The sequence below is a fragment of the Scyliorhinus canicula genome, chromosome 23 (assembly GCF_902713615.1).
Source record: "Scyliorhinus canicula chromosome 23, sScyCan1.1, whole genome shotgun sequence".
In the NCBI taxonomy this organism is placed as follows: Eukaryota; Metazoa; Chordata; class Chondrichthyes; order Carcharhiniformes; family Scyliorhinidae; genus Scyliorhinus; species Scyliorhinus canicula.
This window is the reverse complement of record NC_052168.1, coordinates 9,773,134-9,799,457: the sequence shown is the minus strand read 5'-3', so window position 1 is coordinate 9,799,457 and position 26,324 is coordinate 9,773,134. Positions and strand designations below refer to the sequence as shown.

General features: G+C 47.6%; 1 protein-coding gene across 3 annotated transcripts in view; it reads right to left on the bottom strand.

Moving 5' to 3' along the window:
• Positions 1 to 3,251: 3,251 nt before the first annotated feature.
• The window catches only part of si:ch211-51c14.1 (protein kinase C and casein kinase substrate in neurons protein 3), a 71,245-nt gene continuing 48,172 nt past the window's right edge, over positions 3,252 to 26,324 (bottom strand). For 2 of the 3 annotated variants that reach the window (XM_038783939.1, XM_038783940.1), the window contains exons 3-10: positions 25,985 to 26,141; positions 22,288 to 22,523; positions 18,638 to 18,793; positions 14,643 to 14,818; positions 13,001 to 13,121; positions 10,760 to 10,845; positions 7,972 to 8,084; positions 3,252 to 4,200 (exon numbers count right to left, since the gene is read on the bottom strand). In XM_038783939.1, coding sequence (XP_038639867.1) covers positions 4,088 to 4,200; positions 7,972 to 8,084; positions 10,760 to 10,845; positions 13,001 to 13,121; positions 14,643 to 14,818; positions 18,638 to 18,793; positions 22,288 to 22,523; positions 25,985 to 26,141 — 1,158 coding nt within the window. In that variant the 3' untranslated portion in view covers positions 3,252 to 4,087. Of the gene's footprint in view, positions 4,201 to 7,971; positions 8,085 to 10,759; positions 10,849 to 13,000; positions 13,122 to 14,642; positions 14,819 to 18,637; positions 18,794 to 22,287; positions 22,524 to 25,984; positions 26,142 to 26,324 lie in introns of all 3 variants that reach the window. The other variant, XR_005458655.1, reaches the window with a different exon arrangement.

The following is a 26,324-nucleotide window of genomic DNA, read 5'->3' as shown; positions in this document are numbered from 1 at the left end:
CGGCGTGTTTTTAATGTGCTATCACAGGTCAGGTACAGCAGTGTAATCTTTTCATTTGGAGTCAGCTAATAACTAACTCTGGGGTCTCAACCTCAAAAGGGATTTGTCACCCGCCACTTCTCTTTCAAAACCTGAAACTTCTCTCATTTGCTTGTACTTCCCTGTATATAACACACATGAGCTTTGCATCCTTATTTGCATTGGCACAATTGATAAAATCATAATTCAACAAAACAACTTTATACTGCTTTGTTCCCAAGTTAAGTTTATTTTTTGTAGGCTGCTAACCAGATACCCTGGAGTTCTGTACAGAGCTAGCACTAGCACTGCTCTGTCCTGCCTTGGACTCTCCTGAGCAGCTCTCTCCAGATTCAGTTGTGAGATCCTGTCCTGAAGGTACACTGCCTATTTGTGTCTCTGGCCATCACTTACTTGTAAGAAAATGATTCCTCTTTACAGTCCTCTTGCCTTGCTTGCCAGCAGCTAGAAAATGGAAGAAGTAGTCCCCTCCATGATTTGGTACCAAAAGCACGTATGTAGAGGGTGCTTGACTTCTAAGTGTAGGTACAGGTTGTGTGACCTGCGCACTGCTGCTGCTTCTGGCCGGAAGACTGCGCACGGCCTCATTTCTTCTCATTTAAAAGCGGTAGCGACCGCCATTCTCAATAAAAATGCTGGTAGCGGCCATTGGTCGCGTCTGCGATCGGGACCACCGTAGGAATACTGCAACCTGTCCCTCCACGACTCGCCTACAGGTGACGACCTGCACGATGGAAACCCTGGTGTAAACTGTGTGTGAGAGGGCAGAGATAGCTGCAGATAGGATGCGGTCAAGCCATGAAGAGGATGTGTAATCCTGAATGGCAGCCTATCAAGTGCAGAGAATCAATGGACTTCCCCTTGGAGCATTGCTCCAAAAGCAATTAGCGGCACCGTACCCTTGCAGATTGCTGAATAGAAATGCAATTGAAACTCTGGCTGACCTTATTTTTATCTCCGTTTTTCTTCCCCTCTCCTCACTCATAACATTGAGGCCACTTCGCCTTAACTTACAAAAAAAATTTCAGCAAAGGAACTAGATAACCCCCCCCCCCCCCCCCCCCCCCCCCTCCCCACCTCCCCCAGCAACCATATGAGGATAATAATAATCGTTTATTGTCGCAAGTAGGGAGAAGAGCAAATCAGCAAAAGTCTTATTTTTTTAAATCAGGGTGTTTTATTGCCAGATCTTTTATTCAAAAGCACTTGGTGTTGATTTACAGAGGATTGCAAATATAACTTTCTGTCAGTTAACACACTGTATAATACCCTTCAGATGTTTTTGTTGTGCGAAGGAGGAGTCAAAAGAGGGGCGCTGTAACAATAATAGGGTCTTGCTTTGCCGGTCTGATTGATATGAAGCTGAACTGGGACAGGAGAGTAAACCTTTCATAACTGGCTTGTTGGTCTGTCTTTAAAATTACCTTTGTTACTCAGGACCTTGGATGAATAATGTAGAAACAGTAGTCATTTGTATCTGGAATTCTTGGGCAGTTTGGCTTTTGTTTTGAGGGGTGCAAGTGCTCGCTTGCTGTCTCACTGTGTGTGTGTGTGTGTGTGTGTGTGTGTGTGTGTGTGTGTGTGTGTGTGTGTCCCTTGAGCACGGTTGATCTTGTGACACTCTGCTGGTTCTCTGCAGGGAATAAAGTAATTTTGTCGCCTTCTGTTCCTCAATTGTCTCCTTTCCTGAAGTTCCCGGCTCGTGCTTAGGAACATAGATTAGTTACACAGATGGCCGTGGCTCTCTGATGTCTTTCCTAACTGGACTGGCTTCGATGTCTATGCCTTGACAGTATGCATCGGCACACTATTCTACCACAGAGCGTGGATTACCTGATCCGGGTCCCACCCAGCATCCATGTTTTCCAGGAAGAGGCATCAGAAGGTGACCAGAAACTTCTATTTTTGTCTTTCCGTCCGCCAAAGCAGGAGGTGCAGCTTCCCTTAGCGGCTTAATCTAATCTGGGGAGTTGAGCCTAGAACCTTTTCAGGTGGGGTGAGCTGCTCTTTTTGGTCAAGAGAGTGTAGAATGCTAGAAGTCTGAAATAAAATCTTATGGATGGCTGGAAGTGCCACTGGTTATTCAAAAGAGACAAACTGAGTTAATACTGCGGTGTCAGAAATGATGGTTTTCGATTTTCTTTCAGAAGTTGACTCTTCAGCATTTCCAGTATCTTTCATGAGATCGAGTTTCGATACGTTCCATGCAAGAATAAAGATCAACGGTCAGCACGGTGGCGCAGTGGGTAGCACTGCTGCCTCAGGCGCCGCGGTCCCGGTTTGGATCCCGGCTCTCGGTCACTGTCTTTGTGGAGTTTGCACAGTCTCCCCGTGTTTGCGTGGGTTTCACTGCCACAACCCAAAAGGTGTGCAGGTTAGGTGGATTGGCCACACTGAATTGCCCCTTAATTGGAAAAAAAAATTAATTGGGTACTCTAAATGTATAAAAAAGAAAAGAAGAAAGATTAAGACTGAAAAGAGACGGCAGAGGGAGCAAGACCTTAGACTCGGTCCTTCCAACTCTTCAGTGCCCGTTGTAACACCGCAGCATTAATGTGTACTGGTCAGATGAACAAATTGAAACGTTCAATAATTTTGACCTCCAGTCCAACCTGTCACTTCCTGCAAAGCACTTCAAACGGTGCTTAAAGCTGATTTCCAGTGTCTGACTATCCCAATTTGTCCCAGAGCTACTTTCCCCAGAGGGCATTTGATGAGCCATCCCGAGGATATAGCCTTGCTTCCTTCTATAGCTGTGGAAGTCTGTGGCTTCAAATGCGATGGGCCATGGTAAGTCTTGTAGATACTATGTGGTCTTGTAGATACTATTGGTGTTGACAGACGCTTGTGCTTTATGTAAATGACCGTTAAACCATAAATAGCAGTGCACTCTCCTGGCACATCATCTGATTGCGGGAACGAGCAATCTAATAATTCAGAATAGGAAAGCTGATGTTGTCCGTGGTGTCGAACTACCTGATTTCCTTTGGGATGATGGGTCAGGCCCTAGAATTGGCCCTGGACTGGAGAGGGGGGGGAAATTGGGCAGGATTTCTGATCACTTTTCAATGAGATGTGGGATATACAGGGGAGTGTTACAGTGAGTGGTGTGGGATATGTTGGAGTGTTACAGTGCAGAGTATAGGTTTCAGTGTTGCAGCGATATGTATTTGGAACATTTTTTTTTTTAAATTGAGGAGTATACCAGAGTGTTACAGCATTATGTTTATTCTATATAAAGTGTTTACAAATTTTTGCAAGCAATTTATTTGTGCTCTGACCATCCCACTTCAACATGAATTTTCCCTGCTTTCATCTATTTATTTATATACAGATTGTGCTCTCTCTTTGAAAATTGGATTCAGTCATCAAAATAGCTTAAAATTCACCTCAAATGTAACTTGTCTTTTGAGAGTTGAGGGAGTTCCAACACTGGGGAGCTTTTATATTGTACCAAATCAGTCACAAGCATTCTGTCCATTTTTGTGTCTCGTTCAAACAGTGACTGGTGATAATTTTTCTGGGAAGCTGGCTAGGAGTTCTTGCTCGGTGCCCCGTCGATGGAATTGAATTGACATCAGTCGGGGGATACGATTGTTTAACTCTGCTTTGTCGTTCCCATTGCAGCTGTTAATACAGGTCCCGTTCCTCGCGCTGCCGTACTTGAACTCCGTTAAGTCACCAACCTGCGTTAATGGCCTGTGTCTTTTGTTCAGTTCCTCTGCAAGATCAAACTCGCGCTGCCTCTCGGTGAAAATCTATCTGTGTGTCTTGGACTCAGTAACTTCGCCTGTCCAGAACTTGAACACTAATCTAGCTCCCTTGAATTTATTGGACACTGCCCTCCCAGCTTAAAAAAAAAACGCTGTTAACATTTGCGGGCTGAATTTTTTAAAAGAAAGTCATAGTGATGGGAAACAAATTTTAAACTGATTTGTTTTTTAAGCAGTGGTGATGTAGAGACACGGTCTTTGATGTAGGTCCTGGTGGTGATGCCTTTGGTTTAGATATCCTCTTTTTAAAAATTAAGCAGAGTTCACTCTGCTTTCTACTGTATAACTTCTACATAGTTTGCAGGATACAGTCCAATCCGGCCTCCATCCTGGTAACCTTTGCACCATCCTTGCTCATCCTCATCCTCTACTTTAGTCAGTTCCTGACCTAAAAAACAAACAAAAAGAGCATCCTGTTAAAGGACTAGAAAAACAGTCCATTCCAAAGTTTCAAATGTACCATGTTATTCTTTATAGGATGAACCGGCACAAGACGGTGGTAAGCTAATTTTGCCTGTGCAAACGTTATTTAAACCTATCCAATTAAGTCCTACTCTTTCCATATAGTAAGGTAAACCTTTCCTTTGCAAATGTATACCCAATTCCCATTGAAAGTGCATTACAGATCATAGAATCTGGAGGAGACCATTCGGCCCTTTGATTCTGCACCCACTATCTGAAAATGCCCCCCCCCCCCCCCAAACGTTAACCCCGTAACCCCACCTAACCACATCTTTGAACTGTGGGAGGAAACCAAAGCACCCGGAGGAAACCCACGCAGACACACTGAGAACGTGCAGACTCTGCACAGACAGTGACCCATGTCGGGAATCGAACCTGGGACCCTGGCGCTATGAAGCACCAGTGATAACCACTGTGCTGCCATGCCGCCCTTGAGTAACCCCATCTAACCTGCACATCTTTGGATTGTGGGAGGAAACCGGAGCACCGGGTCCCTGGCGCTGAGGCAGCAGCGCTACCCACCGTGCCACCCCCTGCAGAGCTCACTGCGTTCAAAGTTCTCATCTTCTCACTGATTACTTTGCCAATTAGTTTAGATCTCTGGCTTATGATCCAGGGGAAGCTGTTTGTCCTTATTTGCTCTCTCAAAACCCCTCCAGTTTCAACATCTCCATTGAATCTCCCGTTAATGTGCTCTCTTAGAACAGTCCCAGCTTCTGTGGTTTCTCTGCATAACTGGGGCAGCACGGTAGCATAGTCGTTAGCATCAATGTTTCACAGCTCCAGGGTCCTAGGTTCGGTTCCCGGCTGGGTCACTGTCTGTGTGGAGTCTGCACGTCCTCCCCGTGTGTGCGTGGGTTTCCTCCGGGTGCTCCGGTTTCCTCCCACAGTCCAAAGATGTGCGGGTTAGGTGGATTGGCCATGCTAAATTGCCCGTAGTGTCCTAAAAAGTAAGGTTAATGGGGGTTGTTGGGTTACGGGTATAGGGTGGATATGTGAGTTTGAGTAGGGTGACCATTGCTCGGCACAACATCGAGGGCAGAAGGGCCTGTTCTGTGCTGTACTGTTCTAAATCTAAACTGGAGTCCTTCAACTCTGGCATGATTCTAGTAAAACTCTGCTCCCTCTCCAAGGCCTGGAAATCTTTCTGGAGGTGCTGTACTGCAAATCGTACGCACTACCCCGGCGAAGGCAAGAACGTGGGGAGACCTGTCGTCAAAGTAATTTAGCTGGTTCCGGCAGTGAATAAAAATTCCGCCTAACGTAGCATTAAACCACGTGGGTGTGAAGGACCCGGGTTCAGTTCCTGATCTGTGCTGTGTCTGCCGATCTCAGCTGGAATAATTGGTTGGGTGGCTCCCATTGATTTCGGTTCACTTGGAGAGATTGAGCGATAGAAGCATGCCAGGGTTCCCTGATTAAAAATGGATTACAAAATCAGAGATCTATCTTGTAATCTAAAAGGGATAGGTGCAGACTGACCTCGACCACTAGGTGTCAGTCTTGGTTAGTAAATATACCCAAGTGACTTTTGAAAGAGCTGAGCCATGTTCACAGGCTTGCTGTCAAATAAGGTTTTTTTTCTCTCCCAAATGTGCTCTATTATTTGTCTCTTCCTCCTATTCCATCTGCCCGGCCAACATTCAGCACCAGCAAGAGCTGGCAAGCAACTGAAGAGATAGCGAACTGAAAGGATCTCTCTACCCCTCTCGCCCGCTTCTTCCCCAATTTCCTGGGGTTTGCTGAATATGCATTGAAGGCTGGAGTAGAGATATCTCGGGCCAGCATGCTCCGAGCCGTGATGTAGCACCGTTAGGAGCTGAGTACGGCGTATTCTACTTTTCCTGATCAACCAGCTTCAGTCCCAACTTAAAAGTGTGCCCCTTCCTGCAACAGTGACAATAGTCAGCAACCCCCCCCCCCCCCCCCCCCCCCCCTCAATAGCTTCTTGAGACACATTGAGCAGCTTCTAGTTGAACCGAGGTCAACTTTGAACTGTTGGGGATCCATACCCACAATATTAACGAAGAAGACTTTCTACAGTGCTCTTAAGAAAAAAACAGCCCGTCAACAACAATGCCGTTGGTAGTAAAAGTCCCACAGTGCCTTGCAACGGAGCACATGGATACTTAAGTAGAAGACTACTTCAGAGGTGAATGGAAGTAGTCAAAAAGTTGAGATTTTTAACAAAAAACTTTGAAGGTGGGAGGAAAACTTAAGGTGTCAGTTCCAGAAGAGTAGGGTTGAGTTGACTGACAGTTCTGGCAATGACGAGGGTAGAACTCGCAGGAGACCAGAGTCGGAGGAGCAGAGAGCACGGACTTGGGGCTGGAGGGAGGCTGTAGGGATTAATGAGTGAGAAGGGAATCAAGGCATTTGCTTTGAATTTGTGCGCTTGGGGAATGGATGGTTGGCCAGGGCTGGGTTTGATGGGCGAATGGGACTTAACGCAGGGCAATGGGATGGCCTTCTTGCAGAAGTTGAGTTTGATTAAGGGGAAGGCTTAGGAGGAGAGCTTTGGAGGAACTGAGGGATTCAAGCACAAACGGAGGTAGAGATCAAACGGGGAAGAAGAGGCACTAAAAATAGAACTGGCAGAACTACAGTCAGAGAGCCTTAAAAGACTTGACGGTGGATGTAGAATCTTGGTTAGGCCACATTTGGGAGTACAGTCAATAGTTCTGGGTGGTCGTCTTGTAAATAGATTTGAGGCAGTGGGAAAGAATTGTATGAATGATTAACCAGGATGATATCAGAATTGGGAGGTAATCACTCTTGCGAAAGAACGGACTTTGGGCTCTTTGCTCTAAAAAAGCGGAGACAGAGGGTGTCCTGAAGGCCTTTTATGGTTTTGAAAGGATAGGGGTGGAGGAGATCAGAATTGTTGGGTCATAAATATAAGGCTGTCACTAATAAGTACAGTTGGGAATTCAGGAGGAACTTCTTTATCCTGAGAATGTGGAAGTCACTACCTTGTATAATAGAGATGAATACCATAGAATCATTTTAAGGTGAAACTGGGTAAACATTTGGGGTGGCACGGTGCACAGTTTCTTCACAGTTCCAGGGTCACAGGTTCGAATCCCGGCTTGGGTCACTGTCAGAGCGGAGTCTGCACTTTCTCCCCACGTCTGCGTGGGTTTCCTCCCAGTGCTCCGGTTTCCTCCCACAGTCCAAAGACATGCAGGTTAGGTGGATTAGCCATGCTAAATTGTCCCTTAGTGTCCCAGAAAGGTTGGGTGGGGTTGCGGGGAAAGGCTGGAGGTCTGGGCTTGGGTGGGGTGCTCTTTCCAAGGACCGGTGCAGACTCGATGGGCCAAATGGCCTCCTTCTGCACTGTAAATTCTATGATCTAGTCATGAGGGAGAAGAGTGTAGAAGGATATGGTGATGGGGTGCAGAAGGACAGGAGGCTCGCGTTGGGCACTGGTATGGACCAGTTGGCCCGAATGGCCTGTTTCCATGCTGTAAATATTACAGAAGGAGAAAGCAAGGCTGCAAGTTTAGAGAGGGACAGAGCATCTGAAAGAATGCCAGCTGAGAGTGAAGCAGAAAGCTTGGGGAATGAAGAGTAAATCAGCAGTGGAGGGATATGCAGTCTTCTGTTCGCCCCCCCCCCCCCCCCCCGCATACACAATTTTAGGGCCCATTGGATAAAAGATGGGGCGGTTTGCGAAGGTTTATGATGCAATGCTTACCCGCTTTGAAACTGAGCTCGTCTGATTCCTGGCTGGTGTAATCGTACAGTGCTCTGATTCTGACGCCAGGGATGTTTGTGCCATCCTCACCAAGGCAATACCCTTTACTTAAACTGTGAAACCAGAAAACACAAGAGTGGAGTGGCTTGAAAAAAGATTTCAGCTGTGAACCAGAAATGACAAAGGAAGCTGAACTGGTTAAATGCTTGTCTCCTGTTCCCAGCCCTGTGTTCTGCGCCACTGTTTCAATCTAAAGTATAGAATTAGACATTCCGTATCTAGCCGTCCAAAATTGGGTTTTGAGTGGGGGGTTTATATTTGGGTCTGTTTATACCTCCCTCTTCGGTTGAAGGACTTGACGTGCGATTATAAGAACTAGGAGCAGGAGTAAGCCCTTCGGCCCCTCAAGCTTGCCCTGTCATTCAATAAGATTGTGGCTGATCGAGGGTGGTATGGTGGCACAATGGTTAGCACTGCTGCCTCAGGGTGCCGAGGACCTGGGTTCGATCCCAGCCCTGGGTCACTGTCCGTGTGGAGTTTGCACATTCTGCCCGTGTCTGCGTGGGTCTCACCCCCACAACCCAAAGATGTGCAGGATAGGTGGATTGGTCTCACTAAATCTCCCCTTAATTGGGGAAAAAAGGAATTGGGTACTCTAAATTTATTTAGAAAGAGATTGTGGCTGATGCCCCTAAATTTATTTAGAAAGAGATTGTGGCTGATGCCCCTAACTCTCTTTTCCTGCTTAACTCTGCCCTGAATATATTCAGTGACTCGGCCTCCCCTGCTCTCTGAGGCGGAAATTCCAAAGAATAATAACTCTGAGAGAAGAAATTCTTCCTCATCTCCCACTTAAATGACAGATCATGTGCTCCCAAGTTCTGGATTCACTTTGAGGGAAGACACCCGCTCTGATTCTTCCCTTTCAAGCCTCTTCAGAATCTTTCTTGTTTCGATAAGCTCACCTTTCATTCTTCTAAATTCCAATGAGCCTAACCCCTCATCCTGGGAATCGGCCTCGTGAGCCTTCTCTGAACTGCCTCCAATGCAAGAATATCCCTCCTTGAGTAAGGAAATCTTTTTTTTTATTACTATTTGTTCATGAGATGTGGGCATTACAGGCTTATTGCCCATCCCTAATTGCCCTTGAGGGGATAGTTAAGCGTGTGCCACATTGCTGTGGATCTGGAGTCACGGTAGCATGGTGGTTAGCATCAATGCTTCACAGCTCCAGGGTCCCAGGTTCGATTCCCGGCTGGGTCACTGTCTGTGTGGAGTCTGCACGTCCTCCCCGTGTGTGCGTGGGTTTCCTCCGGGTGCTCCGGTTTCCTCCCACAGTCCAAAGATGTGCGGGTTGGGTGGATTGGCCATGCTAAATTGCCCGTAGTGTAAGGTGAATGGGGGGATTGTTGGGTTACGGGTATACGGGTTACGTGGGTTTAAGTAGGGTGATCATTGCTCGGCACAACATCGAGGGCCGAAGGGCCTGTTCTGTGCTGTACTGTTCTATTCTATTCTACATGTAGGCCAGACCGGGTATGGACGGCAGATTTCCTTCCCTAAAGGACATGAGTGAGCCAGGTGGGTTTTTGTAACAATCGACAATGGTTTCATGGTCATCTATTAGACCCAGATTTTTTTTTAATTGAGTTCAAATTTCACCATCTGCAGTGGTGGGATTTGAACCTGGGTCCCCAGAGCATTACTCTGGGTCTCTGGTTTGCCAGTCCAGTGACAATAACATGATGCCACTGCCTACCCATCAAAACGGAATATGCTACTTGAGGTACTTGTACTCCCTCCGGTGCCTCACCTTAATGATGACTCTCCGTCGATGTGTGTCTGTTTGACCAGGAAGGGAATCACAGCTGAGCCAAAGGCTGTCTTCATTTGAAATCCAGTCAGGAGTTAATCGGTTGAATTTTGGATTGGGGGCTTCGAGTTTTCCAAGTATAATCGCGCGCTCAACTTAGACACTGCTTTCACTTGTTTACTGATCTTTGCCTCCAAAGAAAGTCCTGGCGTGGTCTTGTGCTACTGGATTTGTGTTTACCCACTTCTTTTGTTTTTAGAACAGCTGATATATTGAAGTGCTCAGAAATAACAGCTCATGCATGGAGACCAAGAAGCATTTTGATTTTTATCTCCTGGTCTGAGTCGTACTAGCTCATTTCAGCTGGGCGGCACTACATACAGACTTGCATCTTTCTCAACCTCAGGGTGGCCCAATGTCACTTTTTGGAATCTAGTCCCTGTTGCAATTTTGGAAATGTTGCAGGATCCCACAGGATCAGTCGATTGCACTACGAGACCTTGCACCTCCAAAGTGCCTTTGGAGAGGATGAAGTGAGGGATAATGGTGGTATTATCAAGCACACATTGCGTTCGCTGAGGGCTTAGAAGATGAATAACTGAACAACCTCAAAAGTAGCTATCCTCACTAAACAGCAGAGGGCCAGGCTGCTACAAATGAGTTTAGCCATGGCTCTTGTTCCTGTTTACTATCCAGCAGCCCCACTAGGAAGACGGTCAGACTTGGCTGTGTTTCCTACAGAGGGAAAAGCCTGCTTATGTGCATTGATGCTTGCAGACTGGTTTTAAGTTTTGAGGTACCGGAGTGCCACCCAGATACATGGGGATGATCTAGCGAGAGTCAGCGTCTTGAGGAAGGAGAAGGGGGGATAAAAATACACCATGCTTGTAATCTGAGTGAAATTGATCATTGGAAAGTCACCACATAGCATCAGGAAGTGACACCTCCTAACACGTTACAACTCTAATGCTTCACCTTAAGCTTTGAAGAACCACTTTGTCCCCTTCCTTCTTCCCTTTCCCCTTCTTGTCTGTAATCTTTTCTCTCTCCGGGCTCCATTCCTGTTGGGGTCAAACGTCATTGTTAGATGCTGGTAAATAAACAAGGACGAGCCTGGTCTTTAATGCATTAAAATCGGCTAATAAAACATTAATTAATCATATTTTGCTTGATGATCTGGAACTGAAATAGGGAATTCAAAATTAAAGCCTCTTAAAATGTTTATATGTATTTCAGTATTATAACTAGAATGATGAGAGTTATCGAACTCTTGCAGCACAGGAGGACGCTATCCTGCCTGTGTCTTTCTACAAGAGCTACTCAGCTAGTCCTATCCCGTAGCCTTTCCCTTGTAGTCCTACAGGTCTTTACCCTTTTTAAGTGCTTATCCATTGCCTTTTGCAAACCATGCTCCCAGGCAGTGCATTCCGAATTGCTATGTCTTCATTCTTTCGTGGGGCGTGGGCGTCCCTGGCAAAGCCAGCGTTTGGCGCTCATCCCTGATCACCCTTGAGCTGAGCACATTGCTGTGGGTCTGGAGTCACGTGTAGGCCAGACTAGGTAAGGATGGCAGATTCCCTTCCCGAAAGGACATTAGATGGGCTTTGACAATGATAGTTTCATGGTCACTATCACTGAGACTGGCTTTATATTCCAGATTTATTCATTGAATTCAGATTCCACTGGCCGCCATGGTGGGGTTTGAACCAGCGTTCCCCAGAGCATTATATAATCTTTATTGTCATAAGTAGGCTTACATTAACACTGCAATGAAGATACTGTGAAAATCCCCTAGTCGTCACATTCCGGCTCCTGTTTGCGTACACGGAGAGAGAATTCAGAATATCCAATTTACCCAACAGCACGTCTTTTGGGACTTGTGGGAGGAAACCGGAGCACCTGGACGAAACCCACGCAGACACGGGGAGAACATGCAGACTCTGCACAGTGACCCAAGCCGGGAATCGAACCTGAGACCCTGATGCTGTGAGCAACAGTGCTAACCACTGTGCTACCGTGCCCTGGGCCTCTGGATTATCAATCCAGTGACATTACCACCATGCCACCGTATCCTCATGTTGAGCCCTTTCCAAATGTGTCTTTTGGTTTCCAACCCTTCTATCAATGGGAACAGTTTGTCTTTATCTACTCTGTTCCTTGTGACTGAAGCTTTTATTTTACTTTCTGAATCACTTGTACGCTCACAAGGATGGTGTCTTTCGCCTCCTCAACAAATTGCAATGCCTCCCCAGCTAGCGTTTTAAGCGGTAGGCACTGTTGTTTTGTGGGCGACGGTGGTAGCAGGTTTGCAGTCGTGTATGGAATGAATATTGGCCAGAAAACTGGGAGATTGCCCCTTTCTGTGCCACAGGCTCCACCTGAAAAAGGAAACCGGGTCTCGATATCCTGTCGCATCTGAAAAATGGCAAAATGGACAATATGGAACAACTTTCTGGCTTGGAAGTGAGAGAGCGAAGCTATAAGGTTGTGGTGCCTACCATGATCCTACATTTTGAACACAACAGGTAAAATACCACACATCACATAACCAGTATGTTGACTGAAGATGCAAGCCTCCAATATATTTACAAAATAAAGGTGCAGTCAGTCACTTCTGTAATGTCGGAAACGTGGCAGTCATTTGTGCATTGCAAACTCCCAAAAACGGCAATGTGACAATGACCAGATCTGTTTCTATGATGTTGGCTGAGGGAAAAATTATTATCCTGGACACGGGTAAATCCATAGCCCTTCCTTGAAATGGTATCATAGGATCTTTGATGTTCACCTGAGAGAGCAGGTTTAACATCTCAATTGAAAGACCGCACCTCTGGCTGTACATCACACCCTTAGTCCGGCACTGTCAGTCTAGGTTGGTCTCTGGAGTAGTATTTGAACCTGGTTTAGCTCACTTGGCTAGACAACTGAGTCATGATGCCGAGCAAGGTCAGCAGTGCCGGTTCAATTGCTGGTTATTCATGAAGGCTCCGCCTTCTCAACCTTTCCCTACCAAGGTGGGTGACCCTCAGTAAATCACCACCAGTCAAGCCCCCCCCCCCGGCCTCAAAGGGGAAAGCAGCTTATGGTCATCTGGGATCCCACAACTGTTGACTGAGGCAAGAATTCTACTCGCCTATGTCACAGCTGAACACTTACCTCCCCTATCCTTGATTATGGAGAATTAAAATTTCTAACTTGCGGCGGTACAGAAATTACCTGAAAATGTGGCCAGTTGGTAGGCATCCCTGGACCATGCGTATTGCGCCACCATTTCAAATCATTCTGTTCGTTTATTGATAGTACGGTCTGGTGCAAATCCTTAAATATAGATCGGAAGCTGGAGAGAGAATTGGGAATGGAAATTAATGAAGAAATTTATACCTCATCCTTCCATTGAAATGAGGTGCAGCCCTGCACAAGGAACTTCTGTGGGCTGAATGCCAGCCAATGGGTCATTTTATTGAAAGGAACTTGGTCGGCTCATCATTGATTACAGTAGCTGGGAATACATGAGGGAAAAATAATTCTCTTAATCTACTCATAAATTTAAAGCATAGAACCTCCGTCCATTCTATTATGTGTTAATTTAGGCAATTGTACAGAACAATGGGCAGCACGTTGACGAGTAAGACCTGAAATATGTTTTACTTTTGGAGTGGAAAGGGTCTGGAAACAGGTGTGTTAAAAAGTCTCTAGTTTTGTTCCCTGAAGGATGTGACTCTTGTTGAGGTTCACAGCTACCAACTGTACCATGGCACCACAACCAAGTGACCATTCTCCACATGTGGGCTTGGGCAGAAGGTGCCACTTGAGTACTTGATGTGAGGGGGCCTGATCCAGCCTTTATTTGACATCCCACGCCTGAGCAATGTCACTGAGAACCAACCTGAAGTGAGAACAGTGATCAAAGTACAGCTCCCCGCGGGTCTGTGGGGAGATGCCTTAAGCAGGGTTAACACATTCTCATCGTGTGCCAGGCTTAGCCTGATACAATTTAAGGTAGTCGACCGGTCACACATGATGGTGACCCGGATGAGCAAGTTTTTTGGGGTAGAGGACAGTGTGCGAGGTGCACGGGAGGTCCAGCAAATCATTTCCACATGTTTTGGGCATGCTTGAAGCTTCAAGGGTTTTGGCAGGGTTTTGCGAAGGCTACGTCCACAGTACGCAAAACACAGGTGGTGCCGAGTCCAGAGGTGGCGATCTTTGATGTGTTGGAAGAGCCGGGAGTGCAGGGGGTGAAAGAGGCTGATGATTTGGCCTATGTTTCCCTGGTAGCCTGGAGTTGGATTCTGAATGAAATGAAATGAAAATCGCTTATTGTCACGAGTAGGCTTCAATGAAGTTACTGTGAAAAGCCCCTAGTCGCCATATTCCGGCGCCTGTTCAGGGAGGCTGGTACGGGAATTGAACCGTGCTGCTGGCCTGCCTTAGTGCTTTAAAAGCCAGCGATTTAGCCCAGTGTGCTAAACCAGCCCTGTCCTGTTAACGCGGAGGGACTCATTAGAGACCTGGGTTAGTGACATGGCTGGGTTTCTCAGTCTCGAAAAAATAAAGTTCGCCCTACTCTCCAGTAGTCCAGTTCTCCCACTCTCTCCTGTAACCCTGGCAAGTTTATTTGTCTTGGGGGGCCATACAATTTCCTTTAGAAATTATTGATTGTCTCTGCTTCCACCGCCTTCGTAAACAGGAGACCCAGGTGACTACCTCTCGGTGCCCAAGAAGGTTCTTCCTCACATCCTCCCTTGGATCTGAGTATATTAATCCTTGCACCATCAGCTCATGGGAACAGCTTTTCTTTTGCGTTAATCTCTCAGAAGAGATGGTTTGGAGGATTGGAATGAACCTTCAACCTCACCTTTCGTTGTTGGTGACATCGAGGTGCCGGTGAATGGATAGGAAGATCTGTTTGAGAAAGATTATGCGTTTCTGCTCCAGCTGCTGGCTCTGGTCAAAGACCATCTCCATCTCTTCCATATATTTTGGATTGTACTTGTTCAAGTCTTCCATTGTCTTTGTGTAGCGCAGCTTAACCTTGACGTGGGAGAGAATCGAGAGAACAGAAGATGAGTTGGCAAAAAGAGACGCACCCACCCGACACAACGTGCACACCCCACAGGTGTCAGCAGTGATTCTCTCGCCTCTCATTTCAGAAGGCTGAGGGTTCAGATCCGGGTCTTGAGACTTGGGCACGTAATCAAGACAGACGCACCCAGTGCGATACTGAGGGAGTGCTGCCCTGTCATAAATGCCGTCTTTTAGATGTGATGTTAAACTGAGGCCCTGTCTTCCCTCTCAAGTTGAGCAACAGATCCTCTAAACACTCTTTCAAAGAAGAACAGGATAGTTCTGCCGGCTAATTTACATCCTTCATCCAAAATAAATCAGACTAAAGTGCTTCATTAGTGTTTTGGGATGTGCTGAAGTTGTGGAGATGCTATAGAAATGCACATCTTTAAAGTCTTTTATTGATCAACAGTGAGGAAAATAAGAATCCTGATCAAATCAGCTGCTACATCAGTCACCATGCTCCATGTCACCAATTGTGTCATGCATGGTTGGGATAGCTTGCGTATGAGCAATTGTTAGCTGTGCACATCGATTCGACACATTCCCAAGTGTTGGCACCATAAGCAGTCCAATAATATTAGTGGTGTCCTCAAGCCAGCTTCTTGTAGCTGAACATTGCTGTTAGCTACATTTCAATTTTACTTTGGTGGTGGAGCTGGAAATGGGACCCCTGAAAGACTTGTATGATATAATTTAAAGCTATGCTAGGAGCAGCACGGAGGTGCAGTGGTTAGCATTGCTGCCTCGTGGTGCCACAGTGGTTAGCATTGCTGCCTCACGGCGCCGAAGTCCCAGGTCTGATCCCAGCTCTCGGTCACTGTCCGTGTGGGGTTTGCACATTCTCCCCTTTTTGCGTGGGTTTCGCCCCCCCACAACCCAAAGATATGCAAGTTAGGTGGATTGGCCATTAGAAAAAATAATTGGGTGCTCTAAATTTAAAAATCAAAGCTATGCTAACCCTCTGATGGTCTGGTAGTGCAGTACAATGAAGATCGAGGGCTCTCAGATTTGGATACCTGGAGGCTGGATTTTCGAAGCCCGATGCGCACAGACCAGAGGGGCAAGTGATGCAGGATCAACGAATACCCGTGGTGGGCCATTGAGTGGACGTGCCGTTCTGCACGACAAGCCGTAACTCTCGATCTGTGCAATATTAGCCAATTACAGGCAGAGTGGTGGTTGGGTTCACTACAGAGACTGCCAAGGTTCATGAAGCTGACTCACTCTCTCCCCCCCCCCCCCCCCCCCCCCCTTCTCCTTCGAGAGCAATTGGAGATTGCTTTGCCAGCACTCTTGATGCTGACTTTTCCAGCACTGCTCCTATGAGCTGTTGTAAATGTTCATTTGGTGTCTCATGGGCGGCCTGGCGGCCTACATGGTTGAATGTAAACCATTTATTGTTGACCCATAACTATGTACCTATCCACGGCACTGCCACACATGGGTGCTGCCTCTCGGCTCGCTCCATCCAGACTCCTATCATGTGACTCCTGACGTCAGTGATGGGCAACCTTGGCTAGTGGGTGACCCTCCTTCATCTCAGGGGGCCGCAAGGTTGAAATCGAGGCTCGTTCACTAATTCTGACCCGCGTGAATAAGATTGAATACATTTTTTAAAAATATAAATTGAGAGTACCCAATTAATTTCCTTCCAATTAAGGGGCAATTTAGCATGGCCAATCCACCTACCTTGCACATCTTTGGGTTGTGGGGGCGAAACCCACACAAACATGGGGAGAATGTGCAAACTCCACATGCCAAATACACGCCAAACCTTTCATGAGTTATAGGAAATGCTTAATCATTTATATATTAATAGAACTGTGATCAAATTCAAATGGTGAAAAAAAACACGTTACACTTGATTGGATGCAGAGGGAGCGCACGGCTCTCATTGTCAATGTTGTGAGCAATCAGCACATGCTCCTCACTTCACTCACTCTTGCTTTACATGCGAATCACTTCAGTCATACTGGTAGGAAAAAGGACTACTTGGACGGAAAGTGGCGACCCTGCATCTGGGCACCGGTTAGCAAAATGTCACTCAGAACCCAGATGTCCAATGGGGCTGGTTTAGCTCACTTAACTAAATCGCTGGCTTTTAAAGCAGACCAAGCAGGCCAGCAGCACGGTTCAATTCCCGTACCAGCCTCCCCGGACAGGCGCCGGAATGTGGCGACTAGGGGCTTTTCACAGTAACTTCATTGAAGCCTACTCCTGACAAGCGATTTTCATTTTTTCATTATCAGATGGGCCGCATGTGGCCCCCAGGCCGCAGGTCTCCCACCACTGCTCTACATCAAACTGTGGGTGGTGGGTACAATTCTCCAGTCCCACGTTAATCCTTGCTCTGAGAATCACCGTTATACCACAGAGGTATGCTGCTATCCCTTAAAGGCATAAACAACAGACTTCAGCACATTTGGGCTGAAGAGTTGAAAAATAATTCCGGCATGTCTCTAATTCCTGATTGTAATGCTGGGATTGCAGCTGGGAACTGCTTTGTGTGTGGACTTCACAACGGCAGAATTGGACTCTGGTTTATTACATAGGATACACTGCACAGAGACAGATTATTCGACCCTACCAGCCTATCCACTTTGTGCTCCACTCAACCCTCCTCCCCACTGTTCCTCATCCAAATCTGTCTTCACGATCTTCCATCCAATGGACCCTAGCCCACTAGCACTTATTTGCTCAGGTGTGGAGAATGATCGCCGGGGCAGTGTCTGCGGGTTTTGGGTCCACACCTTCAGGAGTGAAGGGAAGATCACTGTCTGGGGGAGAAAGATTTGATCACAGGCATTGATCTGTCGAGATCAGTCATGTAAAGTAGTATCAACCATAGCTGTTGCCTCCGAAAGGTTGGGGATTTAAGTACTTCAGGTAAATACTAAAGCACAGAGCTGAAATTTATGTGTGTGTAAAAGATCCCGTGGGACGATTTGAAGAAGAGCAGCGGGTTTCTCCCACTGGCCCGGCCCAACATTTATCCCTCAATCGTCACCAACAAATTAACTGAACAATCATCTTGGTAGATTTGTGGGAGCTTACTGAGCAGAAATTGGTTGCTGCGCTTGTCAGCTGTGTGGCTCAACGAGCCACACTCTCGCCTTGATCAGCAAGTCGTGGGTTCAAGTCTCAGAATGCAAGTCTCCAGTGTGGTACTAAAGAACTGACTGCACTGTCAGTGGTGCTGCCCCTCATGACTTTTTTTTAAAAAAGCAATGGAACTCTCCCCAGTGTCGGGGGCAATATTTATTCCTCAACCGACATCACCAAAAGAGGTGATTGAAACGTCATCGTCATGTTGCTATTCATGGGAGCTAGCTACGTGCAAATTGGCTGCTCCATTTCCTATGCTACAGCAGTGACTGCGCTCTTAAAGTACTTCATTGGAGCACAGAAGGAGGCCATTTGGCCATCGAGTCTGCACCCACCCACTCACTTCCACCCTATCCCCGTAACCCAATAACCCCTCCTACTCTTTTTGGACACTAAGGGCAATTTATCATGGCCAATCCACCTAACCTGCACGCCTTTGGACTGTGGGAGGAAACCGGAGCAACCGGAGGAAACCCACGGGGAGAACGTGCAGACTCCCCACAGGCAGTGACCCAAGCTGGGAATCGAACTCGGGGCCCTGGCGCTGTGAAGCCACAGTGCTAACCACTGTGCTACCATGTTGCCCTATTCGTGATTTGAAGGATGCGAAAGATGCTATATTTTTTTGCTATCCACACACACACACACACACACAAAACGCTGAATTTCCAATCTCACCTTTTCTGCCTCCTGGTTACACTTCTCTCTCTCTGAGTGGAGTTTGCGCTGTTTTGATGCGGATGTCGCCTGATTGGCTCTGCCACTGTTTTCCCGGACGATGGAAACCCGCTCCTTCTTGCGTTTGGCATGATACAGTTTCTTCAGTTTATCCGTCTGTTCCGAGGGTTAAAGCGGAATCTAGGTTAGCGGCCCCGTGACGGAGCAAAGGAGATTGAGATGCGGCTTGATAGGTGTAAAAATTTAGGACAGGTTTAGTTAATAAACAAAAGCCGTTCCCGTTGGCCGATGGTACAGGGACTGGGGGGGGGGGTGGAACACAGATATAAGGATTTGGGCAGGAGTCACCGGGAGGATTTGAGGAATAACCTTTTTTCAACACAGCGGAGGGTAACAAGCTGGAACCAGTGAGGGTGGTGAAAGGGGAGACGATCAGCGATTGAATCGGAGGAACACTTGAAGGGAATAAGCTTGCAGAGTGACGGGGGAAATTGGCGGGATTATTCCACAGAGAGCCAGCACAGACTTGATGGGCCGAGCGGCCTACTTTTGTGCCACTAGGAACCTGAAACATCTTCTGGTGGTGCATTGACTCCACAAAGACATTGAACTCTGAGGGACTGAATGAGTGAGCTGAATCTGACCGGGCCTGACACAACCTCGTCTCTGTGCCCACGGGAAAGGGATTCCGGGCCTGACACAACCTCGTCTCTGTGCCCATGGGAAAGGGATTCCGGGCCTGACACAACCTCGTCTCTGTGCCCATGGGAAAGGGATTCCGGGCCTGACACAACCTCGTCTCTGTGCCCATGGGAAAGGGATTCCGGGCCTGACACAACCTCGTCTCTGTGCCCATGGGAAAGGGATTCCGGGCCTGACACAACCTCGTCTCTGTGCCCACGGGAAGGGACAGATTTAAGTTGATTGGCAAAAGAACCAAATTGTTACGATGTGTGACAATCTTAGAAATACAGGTCTCCCTTTAAGAATAAACCAGACCTTGCATCAGAGTGAATCGAGGGCAGGTGATGCTCATTGAAACTGGTATTTAAGAGCGAGGCTTTTTGCCAGAAGGGATTTACTTCTGGAGAGGATCCAGAAGCGCAGAGCGGGAACTGGTATTGTACTGAGCTATCGTACAACAGTGAACTGGTTGTGAACCACAGAATGTCTCCTGGTGCTTGATTCAGTATGTGGAACGTGCATCTGTTTAACCTTGTGGAATGCATTGCTTAAAAGGGCGGTGTAAACCAATTCAAGAGGTAATTCTCAAAAGGGAAACGCTTTGAAAAGGAATCATTTGTCGGACATTGGGGAAAATGCAAAGGAGTGGGACGAATTTGGGTGGGTGTTTTCATTCTCCATCCCAGACATAATGGGCCGAATGACCACCTCCTATGAATGACTATTCCTTGAAAACAGTGGTCAGCTGGGGATCGGAGAGAGGATGGGGGAGGGGGCATAGCTGTGTCAGACATGAGGCCACACGTGGAATATTGTGTTCAGTTTTGGTCCCCTTACCTGAGAGAGGATGTACTGGCACTGGAGGGTGTGCAGAGGAGATTCACTAGGTTAATCCCAGAGTTGAGGGGGTTGGATTACGAGGAGAGGTTGAGGAGACTGGTACTGTACTCGTTGGAATTTTGAAGGAGGGAGGATCTTGTAGAATCATATAAGCTTATGAAGGGAGTCGATAGGATAGATGCGGGCAGGTTGTTTCCACTGGTGGGTGAAAGTAGAACTTGGGGGCATAGCCTCAAAATAAGGGGAAGTAGATTTAGGACTGAGTTTAGGAGGAACTTCACCCAAAGGGTTGTGAATCTATGGGAATCCCAGTGAAACATAGAACAGTACAGCACAGAACAGGCCCTTCGGCCCTCGATGTTGTGCTGAGCAATGATCACCCTACTCAAACTCACGTATCCACCCTATACCCGTAATCCAACAACCCCCCCTTAACCTTACTTTTTAGGACACTACGGGCAATTTAGCATGGCCAATCCACCTAACCCGCACATCTTTGGACTGTGGGAGGAAACCGGAGCACCCGGAGGAAACCCACGCACACACGGGGAGGACGTGCAGACTCCGCACAGACAGTGACCCAGCCGGGAACCGAACCTGGGACCCTGGAGCTGTGAAGCATTTACGCTAACCACCATGCTACTGGTGAGTATGACCCCTAGTTGAGGGTCAGTTGAGGCTCTTTCATTAAATGTTTTCAAGATAAAAATAGATAGTTTTTTGAAGAATAAAAGATTAAAGGAATTATGGTGTTAGGGCGGGAAAGTGGAGCTCAGTCTTCAGCCATAATTTCATTGAATGGCGAAGCCGGCTCGAAGGGCCAGATGGCCGACTCCTGCTCCTGGTTCTTTAAAAAAAAAATTTAGAGTAACCAATTCATTTTTTCCAATTAAGGGGCAATTTATCGAGGCCAATCCAACTACCCTGCACATCTTTGGGTTGTGGGGGAGAAACCCACACAAACACGGGGAGAATGTGCAAACGCCACACAGACAGTGACCCAGAGCCGGGATCGAACCTGGGACCTCAGCGCCATGAGGCAGCAGTGCTAACCACTGCTCTAGTTCTTATGTACATGCAGCCTCAGACACCAAGTACTTGGTGATAGCCCAGAGTGCACTCTGATACATGCCAACTCCTCAAAGAGTGGGCTGAGAAAAGTGACCCTGTTTTTTTTTTAAAAAGGATTGCTCCCGGAAAATGAAAATGCAAGCCTGTAATAACTTAAACCTTCCACCTAGTGGCATCACAAACTTTAAAATGATCAGAAGTGGAGGATTTGTTGACGGGTCAAAGCCACCGCTCGACACCGTCCTGCAATTAAATGAATCGTCGCAAGCCACACCGCAAATCCGTTTGACACTCCAGGAATCAGAAATCGGAATGTTTCTGTGCGGCAGCTGGAGTTGCAAATCCAAATATTGTGTAGGAGTCGGGTGCGGGAGAAAAGGACTGGATGGAACACGGATATGATGCCCTCCGGACACACTCTCTCTGGACCCCTGTGTGAAGAAGGACCATTTCGCACGAGACATCAGGGGATGCCAGTATCTGCTAAGCTGTTCGCACGCTGTGTATCAGCCACTCCACAGAGAAAATTACCTTCTTTACAAAAAAAAGTTCTGGTGTGGTTGTGTATTTTTGGGGGGGGCACGGTAGCACAGTGGTTAACACTATTGCTTCACAGCGCCAGAGACCCGGGATAGATTCCCAGCATGGGTCACTGTCCGTGCAGAATCTGTACATCCTCCCCGTGTCTGCGTGGGTTTCCTCTGAGTGCTCCAGTTTCCTCCCACGAGTCCCCAAAAGCTTGTTAGGTGAATTGGACATTCTGAATTCTCACTCTGTGTACCCGAACAGGCGCCAGAGTGTAGCGACTTGGGGCGTTTCACAGCAACTTCATTGCAGTGTTAATCTAAGCCTACTTGTGACACTAATAAAGATTATTATTAATGGTGGGACGATGAGATGGGGGGTGGATAGGATGGGGGGTGAGGGCTGACACTTGTATTTTAATGGGTGATGTATCACTAGCGTGTAGACACCACATTCCTGTTTAAAGTGCTGACACTGCCCATTATGTAGGCGCACACTGCACGCTTATTACGATCTCAATCGTGACGTACCTTTTTCAGTTTCTTTGTCCAGGGCTTCTGTGCTTTTCGGAATCCGCTCTTCACCTCATGGGTCTCCTTGAAGCCCCCAAAGAACTTCTTGTGGTACGTCTCTCTCTGCCAGTTCCGAATCTTGGCCGTGTCCTCGGTCACCAGCGATTTCTGGATCTCCACGTGGAGCTGGCTCAGGCGGTCGGCAGAGGTGAGGAAGGCATGCCACGCCTTCAACAGAGTACCGTACATGGGACCTGGTGAGTACGACAGACAGGCTGGGTAGACTTGCTGTACAGTTAGATCTGTTACATACTCTGATACCAGTCCTTTGACAGGCTCGATCATTAAATATCCAAATCGGTCTGCTTGCAGATACAGTCATGAAAGAGAGTCAATCCACATACAAGTGGCGTCAGAACAGGTCCTGCTGCAGCAACAATTACCAGCATGGTGGCATAGTGGTTAGCACAGCAATAAGGGGGTGGCATGTGACGCAGTGGTTAGCATTGGGACTACGGCGCTAAGGACCCGGGTTCGAAACCCAACTCTGGGTCATTGACCTTGTGGAGTTTGCACATTCTCCCCGTGTCTACGTGGATTTCACAGCACAACCCAAAGATGTGCTAGTTAGGTCGATTGGCCACGCTAAATTGTCCCTTAATTGGAAAAGAAAAATAATTGGGTACTCTTAAAAAAATGTTTAAAAGCACAGCGCCAGGGACCCGGGTTCAATTCCGGCCTTGGGTGACTGTACTTTCTCCCCCTGCTTGTGTGGGTTTCCTCCGGGTACTCCGGTTTCCTCCCACAGACGTGCAGGTTGGATGGGGTTACAAGGTGACCAGGATAGGGTGGAGGAGCGGCCTAGGGAGGGTGCTCTTTCAGAGGGTCGGTGCAGACCCGATGGGCCGAATGGCCTCCTTCTGCACTATAGGAATTCAATGGTTCTAACTCGGGCTGTTGATTTTGCTTTAGCCCATGTCAGTACATGACAATCAGATCCAGGATAGAAGGACAAGGATAGGATTTGCATAGTTCCACTTGTTTGCCGCAGAATGCTTTACAACTAATGAAACATTTTTTTTTAAAGTGTAGTCCCTGTTATAATGTAGGAAACACACCAGCCAGTTTACAAACAGCAACATCCCACAAATAGCAATGTGATAATGGCCCTGTGTTTTTTTAAACAAGTTGCTTGGCCGATAATTTGTGGTCTGATGAGAACGAGAACTACCCCTGAAGTATGGATTCGTTTACGTTCACTTGAGGGAGCTTGGCGTAATGTCTTTTCCAAAAGGCAGCCCCTCGAACAGTGCGGCACTCCCTCAGTACCACACTGGGAGTGTCAGCCTAGATTTTGTGCTTGACTCTCTAGAGTGGAGGTCCGTCTATAACGAGGCGGGTGTAGCTTAATAATTGGAGCTACACAATTTGGGAGTGTAATCAGGAAGCACTTATCAAACGCAGGTTAGTGGAAATCCGGAACTCAATCCCCCACCAAAAAGCTGCAGAGGGCAGCACGGTGGCACAGTGGTTAGCATTGCTACCTACGGCACTGAGGACCCGGGTTCGAATCCCGGCCCTGGGTCACTGTCCGTGAGGAGTTTGCACAGTCTCCCCGTGTCTGCATGGGTTTCACCCCCACAACCCAAAGATGTGCAGGGTAGGTGGATTGGTTATGTTAAATTACCCCTTAATTGGAAAAATGAATTGGGTATGCTAAATTTTTTTTTTTTAAAGAGTCCAGAAGGTGGAGAAAAGGTGGGTAAATGGAACTGACGTACCGATCAGCCGTATGTGAATCATAGAATCATAGAATTTACAGTGTAGAAGGAAGCCATTTGGCCCATCGAGTCTGCACAGGCCCTTGGAAAGAGCACTCCAATTAAGCCCACCACATCCCTGTAACCCAGTAACCCCACCCAATCTTTTTGGACACTCAGGACAATTTATCATGGCCAATCCACCTAACCTGCACATCTTTGGACTGTGGGAGGAAACCAGAGCACCCGGAGGAAACTTGCGCAGAAACGGGGAGAACGTGCAGACTACGCACAGACAGTGACCCAAGCCGGGAATCGAACCTGGGACCCTGGAGCTGTGACACAACTGTGCCAACCACTGTGCTACCGTGCTGCCCGTACATACCATACATTGAATGATGTACCGAATTCGAGGGGCTGAATGGCCTTCTCCTGTTCCAGGAGACGTCTCGTGGCTATTTACTCCTCTCAACAACTACTTAGATCAGATCCTCTCGGGTACAGTACTTTATTAATGGTGACGCCATTGGTGGAAAATAGCCTGCATGTCAAATTGATCCTCTTGGCCTGGTTACCTCTCCTGATCTCCAGCGGAACTCTCACATACGTCCCTTTACTAAGAAGCTGATTTCCAGTTTCATGCCAAAACCTTCCTCTCTAAAGTTCAAGTCCATCTAAGCTGGGGAGGATCTTCCAGCGCGTCTCTCCCTCCATTGGACACAAGAAGAGCAAAAGCTTGTTTCCTGATAGCGAGCGATCTCTGTCCCTCTCTCCCTCCCTTTCTCTCTCACACACCTCTGCCTGTCTCCCTCTTCCTGTGCCTCTCTGTCATCATCGCTGTGGCCGGTGGTGCTCGGGAATTCCCTTGTTTCTTCCTTCCGAACGCCCTTTCCCACTTGCCTATCAGCTGTGACGCAGTGGTTAACACACGCACCTCGCAGTCAGAAGATCTTGGGTTTAAGCCACCACACCTGGGAACTGGGGCCCCAAATACTTCATTGGCTGCAATGCGCCGAGGGGCATCCCGAGATTTTCCACTCCCGCAACCATCAGCGGGTTTATCGTTATTCCCACCCTCCCATTGGGGAACCCAGGGGGGTGATGTCAGTGGGGCAGTAAGATCCTGCCGACGGGATTGATCAGAAAGCTTCAACCCAAGTCTTCCTTAATTTCGTTCAGGAAAAAGTGGAACAGTGAATGGAATGTTTGGGAAGCCTTGAATGGACACCTCTTTTCTCTTTCCCTCCCCCTCCCCTCCCAAGCCCCACCACCATCTTACTCATCATCTAGAATCAGAAGGAGGCCATTCAGCCTCTCCTGCATCAGTGGCTCTTTGAAGGAGTCCCTAGACTTTTATCCCATACGTCTGCGAACCATTTCTCTTTGGATACATGTGCCTACTGAAAATGTGGTGGAGGGCAGCACGGTGGCGCAGTGGTTAGCACTGCAGTCACACGGCATTGAGGTCCCAGGTTCGATCCCGGCTCTGGGTCACTGTCCGTGTGGGGTTTGCACATTCTCCCCGTGTTTGCGTGGGTCTCGCCCCCACAACCCAAAGGTGTGCAGGGTAGGTGGATTGGCCACACTAAATTGCCCCTTAATTGGATAAATCTTAAAATGTGGTGGAATCGGATTCTACCACCTTCCTCGGGTACTGCACGAGGACTGTCTGGTGAAAAGATGTTTTCCCCTCGTCGGTCTTTTTCCCAATTATTTTAAATCCGCCACCTTTTGTCACCAACACATTTACCAGAGGAAACAGTTTCTTCCAACCTGCTCTGTCGCAACCCCTCAATTTTGAATAACCTTTCAATCTCTCCCCCCCCCCCCCCCCCCCCCCCCAAGCTACTCTCCCAGAAAGGACCACCAGCCCAGCTTCTCCAATCTCTCCGCGCACCAATTTATCTCCGAGGAAATCCATTACTCCAATCGTTCACCCTTCGGGATATACTCACTTGCTTCGACCAGTGGCTTCCACTTCCGTGACCATGCAGAAATCTGCAGGGAGTACTGTTTCTCGATCTTTGCTCTCTCTTGGAAACACAGCATGATGTCGTTGCAGATTTTGTAGCCATCGTCCGTGCGCCTGGTCGTGCTTTTGTATTTATCCGGCTGGGAGAGAAAATATAAACATCACTATTCACTTATGTAGCTGCTCCTGGTACTTCAGCATTGCTTGCTGTACCCGTCACCCCCTGTCCTTGCTGTCTGACGTTGGCTCCGGATCCACAAAAATAAATAATCTTTATTGTCACAAGTAGGCTTACATTAACACTGCAATGAAGTTACTGTGAA